This window comes from Callorhinus ursinus, unplaced genomic scaffold (genome assembly GCF_003265705.2).
Source record: "Callorhinus ursinus isolate GAN/ISIS: 27379988/994484 unplaced genomic scaffold, GSC_fseal_2.0 scaffold9, whole genome shotgun sequence".
NCBI classification, from domain to species: domain Eukaryota; kingdom Metazoa; phylum Chordata; class Mammalia; order Carnivora; family Otariidae; genus Callorhinus; species Callorhinus ursinus.
In genome coordinates this window covers 37,601,628-37,615,710 of record NW_027397071.1, presented here as the reverse complement: position 1 = coordinate 37,615,710, position 14,083 = coordinate 37,601,628, and the positions used below count along the sequence as shown (strand labels likewise).

Genomic DNA, 14,083 nt, shown 5'->3' with positions numbered 1-14,083 from the left:
AGGGGACTTGAACTTTATTTTGCATACACTAAGAGTTTATGAATAAGGGGAGATGAAGAAAAAGGTTTAAAACAGGAATATTAATCCTACATAATGATTAAAATATAGAGTAAGGAGGAAAAATGGAGTCAGAAAAGCTGCTGTTGGGTTTAACTACAGAAATAGTTTATCAGACAGGGATCATTACAAAAACTCACATCCACCCTATTTGTAGTAGAGCTAAATCATATTTTAAGAAAAACTATGTACACATTTAACTCCATAAAGCTAATCTTATGCATTCAGCCAAAAAAAAAGTAGGGGGACAGATCTCACCCACCCTAATAGTCAATGCATTTACTCTCCAAAGTAAACATGAGATGGAAGCTCTGATTCTATATCTTCTCAGTCAGTCTCAATCCCTGTATGCCTCTTACAGCATGAGCATTATAATTCTACTCTTAAGGAGATGTACTTTCACATAACATATCCCCTAGTCCTAAGTAAACCACTTCATCAAGTGCTCCACCAAAGAAAAAGAAAACAGTACTCTGCCCTAGCACTTAAGGAAAAACTGGCTGTGTCAGACTTGATGGAAGACAATACTATATTGTACTTTATGTGCTATTTAAGAAACTTTCAAGAATAATTTTGGCTCAATTTTTGTTTCACATACCAATTTTGGGGCCTAATCTCTGCTTTATGCCTTTTCTCTCCCTCATTCCTAAGCATTTTAAGCATATTAAAGGTAGCAAAACAGGGATTTAGTCCAAAACAATTATTTGAGAGCAAAAAATTCCCAAAAAAGTAAAATGTTTAAAGAATTAAAACCAGGCAAATAAAAAAAAAGTACCTCAGGGCGGGTAAGGTTACAGAAAGCATGGACACAAAGTATAAAACACCTGTCCTCCATGGAACTTACTTATAAAAACAATAACAGTATGTCTCTTTATTTTCCCCCATAACCATTAAAATCCTTTCCCCTGAGTCAACATTTTGAAATAGTATTATAAAGTTCTGACAAACTACTTATTAAAATGTCTTTTATATCATATTAACATTTGCTAAAAACTAAACTAACACAATTTAGGAAAGAGAAGTATTTTTATTTTTAAAGTACAAACTTGTGTTTGCTTTGCCTACCTGACAAAGTATTTCCAAGTCACTTGTTTATTTATCCAATACCTATTAAGAGTCTACTATATGTCAGGCACTGTGCTAGATGCTAGAAGTACAAAATGAAATAAAATATCCGTATTCCTTTCAAAGAGTTTATAATCTAATGAGGGAGACATACTATAATTCATATAATCATGTTATAATCAAGATGTACACAGGATACCACAGAAGCAAAGAAAGGCGTCAGGAAAGGCTTTTTTAAAGAAGTATTAGAGTAAAGTAAGTTTGGAAGGTCAGGTATAAATTGAAGCTGTGCTTCCTATACTTGATTGTGCATCAGAACTCCATCTAAACCTGGTGTCTAGGCGTCACTTAAGAGCTGGTGAATTAGAATCACCAGAGGTGGGCCAAGAAATCTGTATTTTTAACCACAAGAGATTTGGAATCACAGCCCGGTTTTGGCAGAAGTGAGCCAGAAGTACAGACAACCATTCCAGGCAGAGAGAATGGCTCAGTATGGTTGGAAGTGTGAAATACAGACAGAAGATGAGAGAGGAATCAGAACAAGAGTAGTGACATGACTAATGTGACATTTCAAATGAGACCTATGGAAGTGACGTGAACTTCCAAAATAAAAGGCAATCACTTGTGTCATGTATTTCAACAAATGATTTGTGACATGAACTAATTTCTTATGGAAGTCTCTGGGAAAATTAAATGTAAATCCTTGCATTTCAAGACAAAGGCAAAATGCTCCCTTGAAAATCAAACAAATTAAAAAACAAAACCAAAACAGAGCTCTACTCATAATTTTTATTAAATGTAACAATCATTTTTCTCAGCATACATACCTCGAATATGAACAAAAGTTATAACATTTTTAACTTAAAAATGTTCCATAATGTATAAAAATAAATTCAAACTGTATTTTGAAATTCAAGCTTTAAAACTAAAAACTGTTCTTAATGATTTTAAGTTTCCAAACTGTTACTTTATAATAATTTGTTACTTCCTAAGAATTTAGCTAGAGATACCTTTATACTTAATTCCAGGTAGGAGTAAAGTAAGACAAGTCACCAATGAGAGGAATATTCACCATAAATAGGCTAAAAGCTAAACTGAATCTTTTATATTGATCTCTGTTTATAAAATAACAAATGGTTTAAATCCTCAATTCATTCCCCAAAAAAGATGTCATAAATAGAGACGTAGACAGGCTAACAGGCGAAACAGGAATAAGCTTTTAAAGAACATTCTTCAGAAACCCGGGGGAAACCTACCAATTATAATATATAAAATACATCCTACGATTATATTCTACTTCTAAAAAGTCCCTCTAAATCTTACTTAGACCATTTAAACATATCATAATAACCTATAGACCAAAGACTCATTTCCTAAGTGAAAACTATTGCCAAACTGTGCATAGTAACTCCTTGGAGGACATAGGGTATAGAAGCAACGGCAGTTCAAAGCCAAAGGACTAACCACATAGCCCTATTAGAAGAGAACCAATTGACAAATTATAATAATTGGCTAATTACAAGAATAATACCTGTAAACTTGATATAGCAAAGCATTCTTTCTCAGACTTAATTTAATATAATTTTTAAAATGGTAATATTATTGAGTTGCCTTTAATTTCCAGATGAAATCCAGGAATTAAATTAAGAGTTCTTGTCAGCGTCTCAGGCTAACGTGATCTATTTACATAGAATGTAACATATCTTTGTTTCCTGAGTCATTCACTGCTTCCTTTCTGCTCCTGCAGCACTTTATACATATCTCTATTTGCTTTTTACTGCGAGGATCTGAATCCTGCAAAGAAGGTACTATTATGACCATGTAGTAGACAAGGAGACAGGCTTAGCATGATGAAGTGACTTAACGAAAATCACCACTAACCCAGATTTCAAACTCAGATCTATCTGGTTGCAAAGTTCTTTCTATTCTGCCTCAAAGGAAGAGAGGAACATAGGACTAAATAAATCAAACCTAAATAAGCAAATTGAATGCAGTTTCTTCTAGAACTATGTTGGTGGTAGCAAAAACAGCTCTATCGTACCTGACAAACCAAATGCAGAGAACATGTATCTGGGTGGAGGCACAGGGGTTTTGCCTCGTACCTGAACTCCCTCATGTAATTAGGAAATATCCCACTTTATGAGTCTCCATAGAAGGCAGAGCCCGCCCCCATTTATAGAAGCTAAAAATGCCATACAGTCATTCTTCCTGTCACCCCTTGAGCGTGAACACAGGCACTTTAATCCGTGCTCTGCCAATATGACTTTCCCACCAAGGAGTCTAAATTAAGAGCTAGAGACAGTAAGAGGCTGGGATAGCAAAGGCTGGATTTTGGCAGCAGCAACATTAAGTTTCCCAAGGTAATGGTAGCAGCTATGCAGCAGCAGAGTTTAGCCAGCAATCTGTGACAGCATTATTGTCAATGCATGGTTTTATGCCAGGATTTTCAGATGTCTTTCTTGCTACCTAATCTAACATGGTCCTGACTTAAGGCCATTTACAGCCTTCCCAGCAACTTAGTGAACTAATCAATATGCTTTCAGTAAATTACTTTTCTACTTGAATCAGTCAAAATTGTCTTCTGTTGCCTGCAATTAAACACAAAGACTGAAGCATTTAATAATTAAGTAAATGACACTAAACAATTATACTTTATCAAATCTTTTCACCTTATAAGGTACTGATTGTTGTTTTATATAATTTGACATTATGGTCTTAAGTAACAGCTATTTTATACATGATGGTATGCTCTAACAAAAATAAAAAAAAAAAACCCTTCAAATCAGGTTTCTTTATCTCTTCCAAAGCAAGACAAAAATGCAAAAATAATAACAACTGTCTAGGGGTAATTTTCCCTGAAGTTCAGAGTTAAGCTTTGTTAAGAATTCTTACCTGTCAGGAATACCTAGCCTCTTGACACTTCTGTAAACAGAGAGAGTATTTGCAACATGCCGATAATTAAACCAGAACCGGGATGTACATACCTAAAGTATTAAAACAAATACATTATTGTTATGAATCAAAATAAGCCACCAACTTATAGAATTATTTCTCTTTAAGTAGGATTTAGAGATGCCTAGAAAAAGAGTATATCATAATATAGGCTTACAAACAGGAAAGCATATAAAGAATTGTCAAAAAAAAACAATCTCTCTAGAAAGAGGTCTTTCATAACTGCTATTAAATAAAAAGGCCATTCAGCTTAAGAGAAACCAAATCTTTGGGGAATTTAATCAAATACTGAACCAACTTAGTTACTCTCAATTTACGTGATTCTATAATGTTCCTAAGTCTAAAAGATTAAATTGTTTAGAATCAAAGGCAATGCCCATAATCTCTTCACAGAATAGAAAATTAACTTTCTTGGGTTATATAATGTTCCTTTCACTCTGGATTGCTTCCAAATTCTAGTTATGAAAAACATTAGATAGATAGATAACACAAAACACTTTTACATGTACACAAGAGAATACATTATAAAGAAGCTGTTGAACCTAATAAAAAACTAGAAACAATCCAAATTAAGTTTTACATTTAAAAAAACAACAACAAACTGATTCCTAAAAATGATACCAAAGGTACAAGGCAAATCTAACACCGTGCCTCAAAAAATCAGCGCCCTGGGAAATCCATTCCAAAGAAGTATACCTACCCCTGAGCACCCTCCCTATCTCCTACTACATGCCTTTGCTGGTCGTAGGTATAATGACAGCTTTGAGAATCATATAAATGTTCCTGCCCCTGCAAACGGAAAGGTACTACAAGATTTTTTTATTAAAATGAATTTTCAACCTGGAATCCAATAAGGAAAGACTATAATTTTTGACTACATTAAAATGTAAAATTCCGTGTGTCAAAAATACCATAAAGTCCTAAGTGAGATAAAACACTTGAAACAGGGGTGCTTGGGTGGCTCAGTCATTAAGCGTCTGCCTTCGAATCAGGTCATGATCCCAGGGTCCAGGGATTAAGCCCCGCATCGGGCTCCCTGCTCGGCTGGGAGCCTGCTTCTCCCTCTCCCACTCCCCCTGTTTGTGTTCCCTCTCCAGCTGCCTCTGTCTCTCTCTGTCAAATAAATAAATAAAATCTTTAAAAAAAAAAAAAACTTGAAATAATTATAACTCAGTAGGAAAAATGAACCACCCAATTTTCAAAAATGGGAAAAGGATGAGACCAACCATTTCATAATAAAGGTATTCAAAATGGACAATAAACTCTTAAAGATGCTCAACTTTTATCATAATTTAAAAAACACAAATCGAATTGAGTATTCAAAAGTCCATGACAATTCATAGTATTGGCAATCGTGTGGGGAAATGAATAACTCATATCCTACTGTTGGGAATGTAAACTAATATAAACCTTCTACAAGGGTAATTTGCAACATATATCAAGTTTGAATATATATTTATCTTTCGACTTAGCTTATATAAGTATACAAAAATATGTAATCAAGAATTTTCATTATAACATTGCCTGTATAGCAAAAATCGAAATTAAAAAGCTAGAAATCTATAGATTACATAACTTAAGCAGAAATAATTTATATCTGAATTAGTCATAATAAAAACCTGTATATTCAGTGCAATTTACCACACCCAAAAGGCTTTTCTCAGCTATTATAGTATTTAAGCATAAACCTAAGAAACTGCCTTCATTTTCACCAGTAATTTACTAGACATGAAATGGTGGCAAAAGAGAAGGGACCAAGAAATATCAACTTAATATAAATTATTCATATTCTCAAAATAAAATACCAAAAAAAAGCCAGTTGTAAGACAGCAAGTGATATGATCCATTAGTCTTTTTAAAAGGAGGGAGGGGTAGACACAAATGTAACTTTATGCATTGGAAATTCCTGAAAGGATGCACAAGAAAATAATAATGGTGATCATAGAGAATAAAAATGGGAATCAAAGAAGTGTACAATGATTTTTCAGTTTATACCCTTCCTCATTGTACTTTTTTTTAACCATGAGTAAGGATTATCATTTTAACTTTTTTTTATTAAACAGGAGCAAAAATGATTTACTCAGCAGATCTTGAAACTAAAATGGAATCCAATTTTCCTTCTATCTCCCTCTGGTGGCGAAAGTTTCTCAGTCACAGTACAGTGGCAAAGGGGCATTCCATTTACCTCTCATCCTTTAGTCAAGAGTAAAAACAAAGTAATTCAAACTGGTAGAGAAAAACGTGTATTTTTAAAATCTGAATTACATAACATTGAAAAAATGTATGTTTAGTACTTTCAACTTGGCTCTGGTCAAATTTCATGATTTTTCATTTAAGAAAAAACAATTCACTAAAGTCTCACTTTACTAAAGTCTGAGTTAATGTGTAAACTATTGTACACAATACGAAACTGCAATTGTGAAATGCTCAGTAATAATTCTTTTTCATCCTCATTTCATTTCTCATCTGAGACTCAAGTTACTGAGGTTGAAGAGGGGCTCAGTTAGAGGTTTTCCAGACAAGGAAAGCTTCAGTGTGTGTGTGCAGTGTAAGCGAATAGGCTCTTATTCTAAAGGATGAGCCCTTTGGCAATTAATTGTCTGAACATAGGCAGTTACTCCCTTTTTTTAGGAATTCCCATAGAGAAACTAGTTATTGAAAAGCCCTTGGTTTCTGAAAAGCAAGTTATCCCATGGAATTGGTAGATCATGGCCTGCCTCCTGGTAAGTTTCCCTCTCTTTTAAGTGGTCACTGAAAACCTGTCTCCTTATCTTGAGATAAGGATTCCTTTTTGTTCGATTCCTTCATAAAATCTCTTTTGAGGAGTAGCATATAGGTGTTCTTTGTTGAAAAATAATAAAATGACCCATGAGCCCCCTTTCTTTTTCACAAAAATTCACTTCCTTTCCTACCTCCTTATTTCCTCATTCTTTCTTCCAGTCAACCCTTTTCTACAATTTTTTCATTAAGTCAAATTTATTATATCTCCTAATCATGTAAATGTCATTAAATAAATCCCCAGCAGTGAAACTACTATCCAAATACTTTCCAAGTGCAGGAAAAACAAAATTGATGACATATATTCTATTAGGGAAATTAAAAATACTAACTTATAAATCTAGATAAATTAAGATGGTAATTTACACCAAGAAAAAAAAAGGCAAAAGAAAAAAATGCGCCAATAAGCAAACCTTACTAAGAATCAAAACAATTCAAATTAAAACAAAATTTAATTTGTTACCCAGCAGTCAAAAAGAAATGGCAAAGTTAATAATACACAGTTGTCTTGGAATTAGAAAAAAGAGGTACAGCATTTCTAGAGAACAATTATGCTCCATAACTTACGAGTCTTATGGCTTAGGAATTTATCCTAAAAGAAAATTAGTCAAGTTCACAAAGGTGTATGTATAAGGCTGTCCAACACAGTCTTGTTTAAAATAAAAAATTTAGAATCTAAATGCCCATGAACTAGAGACTACGGTTCATTCATAAAATACAAAATAATACAGTCTTTGGAAAGGATTATGCACCTCCATATTGACAGAGGAAGATCTCCAAGATATACTGCTATGGGGCTGCAAAATAACAGGTATTAGATGACCCTAGTTACATAAAATCATTTATCTTTATGTTTATATGTGAAGGGAAAGAAGGCCAGAAGAATCAAAATATTAAATCTGGTATGTATGGGACTTGAAGATATTTTCTGTCTTCCTTTTTTTTTTTAATTGAGGGGAGAGTCACCTAAGATAAAATTAATCTGTCCGCTCCTAAACTTTTCCGTATAATTTGCATTTTCTATGACGATCATTTATTTTTGTGGGCAGAAAAAAAAAAGTAAAAAAAAATAGCCTAAATAGAGAATATCTACAAACTAATATTAGAGATAAGAAATACAATTACTAGTTCCCATCATTAAAATAATTGTACATTTTATAAGATGCTTCCTTTAACAATAGTATCCCTAGTATACTCTTATGTTTATTTACACATCACCACTTGACAATATACTGAAGGCCAGAATGTTAGTTGATATAAAGTCAATTTAAAATATAGTCAAATCAAAATAAGGAGAGAAAATTTTTTTTTCAAAAATCTGGTTCACACAAAAGTTCTCAAACACATATCTAATGTGAACAACAACATTTACCTTTATAGAACATACTTACCAAAACAGCCCAGTTGTTTGTATGGCCACTTCTAAAGAACTGTTCTGCTTGATCCTACAAATCAAATAATTTCAAAAACATTAGAAAAGCCACATTTCTGAGAATAAAGACTGATAAAGAACAGTTAAGATTCATGGAGTCTTTAGTTTATAATGACAGTAAATTAACATTATGCAAATTTATAAAAGTTCTAGTATTTGACCTTATAAAGGACATTTTATTTTTCACTGGGGGGCCCTGGAAGTGGGGGCTGCTTGTTTTTAAACACTTTTATCTCAAACACAACCAGCTCTTCCTCATATGCTTCTAGTTTTCCATTCAGTCTTCAAATTGTGAATGACTTATTTTCATGCCTTGATTCCCCACATAACAATACCCTTCTTTTTTTTTTAAAGATTTATTTTTTGACAGAGAGACAGCTACAGAGGGAACACATGCAGGGGGAGTGGGAGAGGGAGAAGGAGGCTTCCCGCCGAGCAGGGAAGTGGGGCTTAATCCTAGGACCCTGGGATCATGACCTGAGCAGAAGGCAGACACTTAACGACTGAGCCACCCAGGCACCCCAATTAATACCCTTCTTATTGAAGTCTCATTCATTATTTCCTACTCTGTAGTGGATGCTTCCCATTACTTTATCTGAACACATCAATATATTTGATTGAGCACATTCTCTAGCACGCTGCCATGTACCATTTCGCTAATCTGTGAGAAGTCTGAACCATATTTGCCATTGTGGAACAGCAGAAAACTTCAACATCCAATAATATCCAGACACCAAAAGAACATATTTATTATATATTAAAATAACTGTGAATATGAACCTTAATGACCCCAGATCTGCTACCAAACAGTATTAATTATGAGAAGTCAGACTGCCTGGATTCAAATTTGGGCCCTATTATTTACTAGCTGTAAAAGCTTAGGAAAGCTTCTCTGTGCCTCCATTTCCCCATCTATAAAAGAGTAGTAATATTACCTGACACACAGAAGGCAGAAATGGTGACTGGAACATAGTAATTGCCCAACAAATGTTAGCTGTTTTAATTTTCATCTGGCAAGAAAATTTCAGGGAGAATAAAATAAAAAATTCCCTCAAATCTGTTTATCATATGTACATATATATTTTTTAACCTTTCTCAAGAGCTGCCTCGATGCAAAAGAAAACAATGTGCTATAGTGGATAAAGCATTAGTTTAAAATTTTGAACATGGCTATGAGACTGGGATAAGTCACTTAGCTCTTTAGACTTGACTTTCCTCGTAGAAAGTAAGATCTGACCCAATAATCTCACATGTCCCTTCTAGCTGAAAATTCTTACATCATTAAGACTTTAGTGAAAAATCTGATATGGCAAAACTCTTTTGTGATTGTTTACACAATATAGGCATTGCAAAGTTATTCATTCTATATATAATGAATGGAGCACCTATCATGTGCCAGTTACATGTAATGTACAGTGATACAAAAATCACTAAAAAGCAAGCTGCTTTCTCTCAAGAACCCCAGAATTCAATAAAGAAGCAAGCAAACATGTTACACTGCAATGTAACATTCATTCATTCATCACATTCATTGGGTGCCATGTGCCAGACACTGTCCTGAGTGCTCAGAATACAATGATGGGCAAAAACATTCATAGTACTTGCCTCCAAAGAGAACACTATCCAATTTGATAGACAAACATTAAGCAGAATAGGGCAAACTATAAATTCTATAGAGATAAGACACACAGTATCATGAAAGAGCACAATAGATTCCCAGATAGATCTGACCTGACCTGATTCTGGCAGTAACACATGGGAAGGCATCAGCGAAGTTTTCCCTAGAGAAGTGACATTTAGCTTAGGATTCAAAAGATGAAGAGAATAGGGAAGATAATTCCAGACAGAAGGAACATCCGCCCTAATGGCAGATAGGAGCTTAAATGCTTTGAGAAACTAAAAGATTAGCACAACTCGAAGTCAGAGAGAAGGGCCTTGTTCATGGGCCATAATGAAGATTCTGTTCTTTATCCTTAAGGAAACATTAAGGTGTTTATGGGTGACATGATCTGATTTGCATTTTTAAAAGTTACTCTGGCTGCAGCTTGGAAAACAGACTGGCAGAAAGAAAGACTTGAGGCAGACCAGTTAGGGAGCTATTGCACTCTTAAGTGAAAGATGAAGGAATAATAGATACTGCAAAGCATATATGGATTATAGCAGATGAATGCTAAGTAGATAAGTGTACAAATTACAACAGTATAAGCAAAGGCAAGGGATAAGGAAAGGCTCTACAGAGGTTATGCTTTTACTGCATCTTAGTAAAAAGAAAGAAGAAACAAAAGGTTAAAAAAAAACATGGATAATGTGAAAAAGCACAGCAACAACCTAACTACAAAAAATATAATGGTGTCCAAAATGAAGTATACAAAATAATGCACTGAAATAAAGGAGGAAAATAGCAGAAGTTCTATTCATATTTGTATTACATAAAAAATATACCTTATAAATACTGACTATGTAGATTAGCAGTAATTCATGGATACGGAGAGAGGGTGCATGCGCCATCTTTCCTAACTGGAGGGTATGCATTCAAAAAGTTTAGAACTCATTGGTCTAAACTCAAGGTACTTAGGCGGTAGAAAGAATGGACTCCAATAAGAAGATCAAAAAGTGGGCAAAGACCAGATTATGATTTTTAGACTTTCCTGTGTATGCAATGGGAAAAGAATTAAATCAATAGAATAAACTGACTGGGTTTGCCTTTTATGAAGACTAATCTAGCATCTAAGTGAGAGACTTTGAAAGCCTGGGGGGAAACAAGATAGTTCTTGCAATAGTGTAGGCAAGAAATGACCAAGGCCCACCTTATGCCAGTGGAATTGGAAGGGTGAAAGCAATTTTTTAAAGTTCAGAACACAGAATTTAGTGATCAACACGTGAGATAAAAAGAGTTTATTAAAACAACAAATAGGTTTCTGACTTAGTAGCAATCCCATAGGAGGTGGGCTAGGCAGAAGATGAAACTTTGGATATAGATTTTCAAATGTCGGCCAACTATCCCGGCCCCCTAGCCAACAGGATATGCAGGCCTGAAAATATCTAGACTGTAGAACTGGCCTTAAGTACTGTCAGAGTACTGGATAGAGTAAAAGCTTGATAAAGCGCCAGAACGTCCTGTGAGCCAAAAATAAAACACCGTAGACATCTGACTCCTATCAAAGGGGAGCAGTGTAGTTTAGTAGTAGGAAGGTAGGTGCTTCACTCCTGTGCTCACATTTCCACTGCTAGGGACTGCACACTCGTCCGAGCAGTGGATCAGGTCCTCCCCCGTCTCCTGAGATTTGATTCTTTAAATTCGTCGTTTTAAAAGGGCGAAACAGATCGACACTGTCCTATCCCATCCCCTGTGACAGACACCCTCCCCCACACACAGCCCGGTCAGCCTAGTAAGATGCTGATGCTCCCCTCGGCTGCTGTGAATCGCAATCTGCTGGTGCGCTCACAGCCACGACAGAGCTGTCCTCCCAGAGCCCTGTCGCTCGGAGGGCCTCACTCCTACCTCGATCTGACTAGCGGCCAAGCTGCCGAAGGACAAAAGCAACAACCCTACCAGGGTAGTCAAACCCTTGCTGAGAAAGCAGGCGGCCACCATGTTTCCCGGCTTCAGCTTCCCGCACCTGGAGGGGCGGAGCGAGTGCCGTAAAGCAGCACGGCGGGTTTTTGCGTGGCTTTTTTTTTTTTTTTTTTTTTGCGACGCAGCCCCACCTCCTTGAGGCCGGCCCTTTGCCAGCCTTTAGTAAACAGCACTGGCACAGAGTTCAAGTTCCAGGGGTGGATGGGGCAGGATAGCTGGAAGACTTTGATCCTTTATCTTTAATTGCATTTTCAGTTTTTTATTGTAAAATAGATATAACGTTTAAAAAGTTGTTTGAAAGGCGAAGGAGGAAAACTTGTGATCCCGTAAACTTTAAAAGCTATTTCCTATTTTGCATAGCGCTGTCAATTCTTTGAAAATATGATGTAGCGGGAAGTGCAAGCCTTTGGGCACAAAAGGATGATTAATTGGATTAAACGGAAAAATGGGTGGATGCTGCAATGAACAGGCTTGGGGGTCTATCATTAAAAGCTTGAACGTGGAGAAATTGTTTAAATTTTTGTTTCTTCCATAATTATGGAGCTAAAATTTACTTCAAAGAGAGTCTGAGGATTTGATAAGATCTTGTGTATTCGTTCCATTATGTTTATTATATGCATTCAATTTTAAATTATTTTTATCTAGCATTACATAAACATGTTTATGCAGCTTCATGATCTTCATAATTTTAAAATTGAATGGTAACTTGGAATTCCACCCTTTATTGTTGCCTGAGACAAAGTAATTGCCCCTCTACTGGACAATACAAAGTTTCCAAGTTTTGCTACAAAAATAATATTGTAAAGCAAACCTTTGTGCATTTGTTGAATTATATTATTTGGATAATTTCCGATAAGCCAAAAGGTACAAAAATGTTAGTGCCTATCAATAATATCGCTTTCCAAAGTATACACTCACAGTGCCATCAAAATACAACCTAACACCAAATTATGCCATTTTTTCCCTCTAAATTCCTTGCTACAAAATGTTACCTCTAGTTTGTTATACTTCAGGTTCCTTGATTGCTATCAAAATCTGATGTCTTTCCTTGTGTCTATAAACTCTCTTATGTACTCTGATGTAAATATTCTGTTCATAGCTTTGTTATGAATTTGAATACCTTTATGAAGTGACCTTAAGCCTTGCCATATTTTATGCTATTGTTTTTCCCAGTCTCTTTGTCTCTCTTTCCATTTTGTTTCTTTTGCTATTGTATTTTGTGATGTGTTTAATATTAGGTAGTCAAATTTCAGGTTTTCCCTTGTAAAGCCAAGAAAGCACACTACCAAGAGTGTCCTACAAGCTGAAATGTCACAAGTTCATGCAGGTCTCAGATCAAGTTTTATTTTCTTTTGATTTTATATTTAACTATTCAACTATCTAGACTATATTTCAGTGTATGCCATGAGATGTTATGTGAGTTATCTATTGCTGCATAACAAACCACCCAAAACTTTGTAGTGTGTCCATAGCTAGAGAAACAAGGGTGTAGAAATGGAGACATGATTCTAGGGAGCCATTGCCATAACGATCTACTACTTTTATCAAAATTGGTATTCCATTACCCAACAGGATTTTCTACATAACACTTACCTTACCCATTGACTCATAATAATTCTCTTATTAAACACTTATCAGAAGTAAAGTATTTTGGACTTTCTGTTCTCTTCAGTTAAAATATATGTCTATTTTGAGGCCAGTACCATGTTATTTTAGCCGCTGTTGTTTTTAAATGCTTTAATATTTGGCCATTAGGGCTAATCATTTTAGTATACTTAATTTTTCACAAAAATTCTTTGATTTTTGTGATTTTGCCTGGTAATTTTCCAAGTGAATTTTATAATAATTTTTCCAAGTTACAAGAAGATAATACTTTTGGATTTTAATGGGATTATAGAAAATCTATTAATAAATTTGAGAAAGGCTGATATCTTTATCATATTTAGTCCTTCATTCTGGAATATGGAACTCTCTCATTTATTTGTGGTTCCTTTTTTTAAATTTCTCAGTAGAACTTTAAGCCAGAGATATCTAAATCAAGCTACGTCCTAAGCATAGGTAACATTTGGGGGTTTTTTTATTGTTAACATTTGTTATTCTTAATGGATTTCTTTTTTCACTGCATAGGAAATACATATATATAATAATTATAAATAGGTAATATCTATAATATTATGTATTCTGATCAGTTATTGCTGATAGGCAGATCATCTTTTCTGTCC

General features: G+C 34.9%; 1 protein-coding gene across 1 annotated transcript in view; it reads right to left on the bottom strand.

The window, feature by feature from the left end:
- Positions 1-11,917, bottom strand: part of PIGK (phosphatidylinositol glycan anchor biosynthesis class K) — a 109,671-nt gene extending 97,754 nt beyond the window's left edge. Inside the window, exons 1-3 of the mRNA XM_025871921.2 lie at positions 11,787-11,917; positions 8,244-8,297; positions 4,015-4,106 (exon numbers count right to left, since the gene is read on the bottom strand). Coding sequence (XP_025727706.1) covers positions 4,015-4,106; positions 8,244-8,297; positions 11,787-11,879 — 239 coding nt within the window. The 5' untranslated portion in view covers positions 11,880-11,917. The remainder of the gene's footprint in view (positions 1-4,014; positions 4,107-8,243; positions 8,298-11,786) is intronic.
- Positions 11,918-14,083: the final 2,166 nt, after the last annotated feature.